This window comes from Juglans regia, chromosome 7 (assembly GCF_001411555.2).
Source record: "Juglans regia cultivar Chandler chromosome 7, Walnut 2.0, whole genome shotgun sequence".
Lineage (NCBI taxonomy): Eukaryota > Viridiplantae > Streptophyta > Magnoliopsida > Fagales > Juglandaceae > Juglans > Juglans regia.
Genome location: NC_049907.1, coordinates 44,628,322 through 44,631,054, shown reverse-complemented (window position 1 = coordinate 44,631,054; position 2,733 = coordinate 44,628,322). Strand labels below are relative to the sequence as shown.

The 2,733-nt window shown below is 38.1% G+C and overlaps 1 protein-coding gene across 1 annotated transcript; it reads right to left on the bottom strand.

Moving 5' to 3' along the window:
- Positions 1-418: 418 nt before the first annotated feature.
- LOC108981955 lies at positions 419-1,767 on the bottom strand. The gene is made up of 2 exons (XM_018953217.2): positions 1,310-1,767; positions 419-912 (listed from the first exon to the last, which is right to left on the bottom strand). The coding sequence occupies exons 1-2, from the start codon at positions 1,624-1,626 to the stop codon at positions 615-617; spliced, it is 615 nt and encodes a 204-aa protein (XP_018808762.2). The 5' UTR covers positions 1,627-1,767; the 3' UTR covers positions 419-614.
- Between the last annotated feature and the right edge of the window lie 966 nt (positions 1,768-2,733).

Genomic DNA, 2,733 nt, shown 5'->3' with positions numbered 1-2,733 from the left:
AGCATACTAAAAAAGGCCACCCTTTTCCAGCCGAAGATTATTCTCTTTGGGATGTGTGAATTGAGAGGACGCCATAGTAACACCGACGAACTGTTTAGTCATTTGAAAAAGTTTTGGAATCGTAGTATAAGGAACATTTCTTATCGTGTGAAAAATGAGTTTAGCCCAGCTAGCTTCTGCTTTTTGGGACCGAAAGGCAGTCTTGTAAACCCCACATGATTGGGAAAGATTAGTCATTCGAAGATCCTAGCTAGCAGAGAAAAGAACTGAATAAATTCTTTCAGAGAATCGTATAAGATGGAGTCATTGTGACAGTTTTGGACAAAAACAGATGAACTTGTCCAAGCTGATCAGTCCTAGTTAGGTTCTTGTTAGAACTTAGAAGTAGTTTTCTTTTTTTCCCGAGTGCTAAAGTGGATTCATATAAACAATCGAATTTTTAATCTGGATGTTGGGAGACTACAAGAAATAAGCCGCAAGAAAAAAAAAATCATTATTTTTTTGTACAACATGAGTTTTTCTTTCCCTGAATACATCGCTCCTTAGCCTAAAAAAACCTCCACTTGAAAAGAAAAAAATGCTTGTTCACCAGATGATCATGGTATTTATATAGATCAAAAGTTGATCTTCTGGGCGGGGATTGGAGGGGGCCTACTAATACCCAAGAAACTTCCTCTCCTGCCTGAAAAAGACGAAGATGACAATGAACCTCTAGATGCCTTCTTAGAAATGGTTGCCTTCGGCAGGGTGTATTGTTTGTGGTTATCCAAGCCACCTCCATAGCTCTTACATGCTTTTATTTTTCTTCTACAGGGAGTTTCCTTCTTGGCAAGGTCTTCTATTCTCATCACGCTCGAAAGAGATGTAAAAGACTGAGACTTGCCTTCAAAGTACTTGGAAAGTCCTGATCTCCTGCGCATGCATATATAAATATATATTACAACTTCTATTAGCTCTAGAGCTCGAATATTTAGCAAGAAGCAGCTTTGGTACGTGCTTTTCAGCCTTTCAGAAATTGTACGTGCATATATAGTTTTAGTTTCTGGAAAGGCTGCTACCCAAGGAAGTCTACCTTGGTAACATTATAACAATTTTTTTATTACAAAATCCAAGACCAGATACGATGATCAGTACCAAAATCAAGGTGATAAGACTCAAAATTATAACTCCTACTGAGATAAACCCCGATATGGTTGAAAATCTTGGTGGGCAACAATTCATGCCAATAAAGAAAAGAGTTTCTAGTTCCAAAAGCTTATATCCCTCCTCAGAACTTTTGCTGGAGTGGAGTTGTTGAAGCTATACTTACTTGATGGGTAGTTGGGCCATGAGCTCTGACAATTCATACAAAGGTCCACTAACACTTGAATGTGAGGATGAAGAACATGAATTTGATGTTGAAGATGCATCATCCACCATGTCTGAGGATGATATTGATCCAAGAGAAACTACGGAGTCTTCAAGGGAATTAGATGCAGATGATCCGCCATAATTATTATTATCATTATCATCATCATTATCATGTCCTTCCATGATCACCCACCGATAATCTTTATCTTTGGCTTGCTCGTGATTGTATGGCGGCGTGTTTGAACCTTTAAGTAGTTGTTTTCGACCTTCACCCATCGATGGCAATGGAGCTTTGAAAGATGCTTATATACGATGATGGTTTCAACTTTCAAAAGATAAGCCAACGCTTTATATCTTGCACGCATGAGCTTGAGAGTTGGGACGCTTCTTTGGGTGCCATACCATAATGATATATATAGATCGAAGCGCGCGTATGTATGAACACAACGTGGATTAGATACGGTATAACTTTTAGGAAATTTGGTGCTACGACACCTGGTGCTTGGAAATTCCATAATTTTGAGGTGAAGTAGGGGCACGTGTGTAGTGATCGTATGCTCCATGATAGTGATCCGGTGGAACAAGTGTCGAATGACGACAACCGGAGCATGCAAAATCAATGAACTTGGAAGTTGGAATATCATCAAGGTAGCCCATTGAATGGCAAATTTGTAAATAGCTTTGTTTCATTGTCTGCCTTATCCTAAGATTCGACATTATCTTCTCTTATGGTTTGGATTCCTTGACGTTGCCCATTGCGGTTGATTGTAGTAGATAAGCATTATGGCGTTGAATCCATCATCATCTATTCATTTATGTGTCCCCACTCTCCCCCCATCTATACCCCTATCTGCAATCTGCATTAATTCTGTGAGCATCATTTTGTCAATTTTTATATTGTTTTTATTTTGTCTAAAAGATTGTTCTAAATATAATAGCAAGTACACGTGATCCGTTTGGAGGCATAGATTAGGTTGGTAGGTTGGTAGGTTCGTATTGGCTATTTCTCCAACATGAGATTGGTTTGCCCTCTTTCCAAGGTTCATGTCTGATTTGAAATGACAAGTTTTTCTTCTCAGAAATTATTAAACAACCAGATGAATAAATCAAATTAGTGTTCTTTTCAGTTCCTACAAAGAAAATAAGAGAAACATATGTTTCCAATTTTATACGCAGCCCTTCTCATGACCGTTCAAAGATAAACATTTGATCCTTCTTTCTTCTTCTTCTTCTTTACGCTCTTAATTGGTGTCGATTCGATTTCTAGCGGTGGATTTCATCTTGCTAGCTGTAAAGCTTATAGCTTTGTAGAGTTTACTGTTGAAACGGAGGATTGGTCACAATTTTAAGAGTAATATCATTTCCGTACGTTTTTTTTTTTTT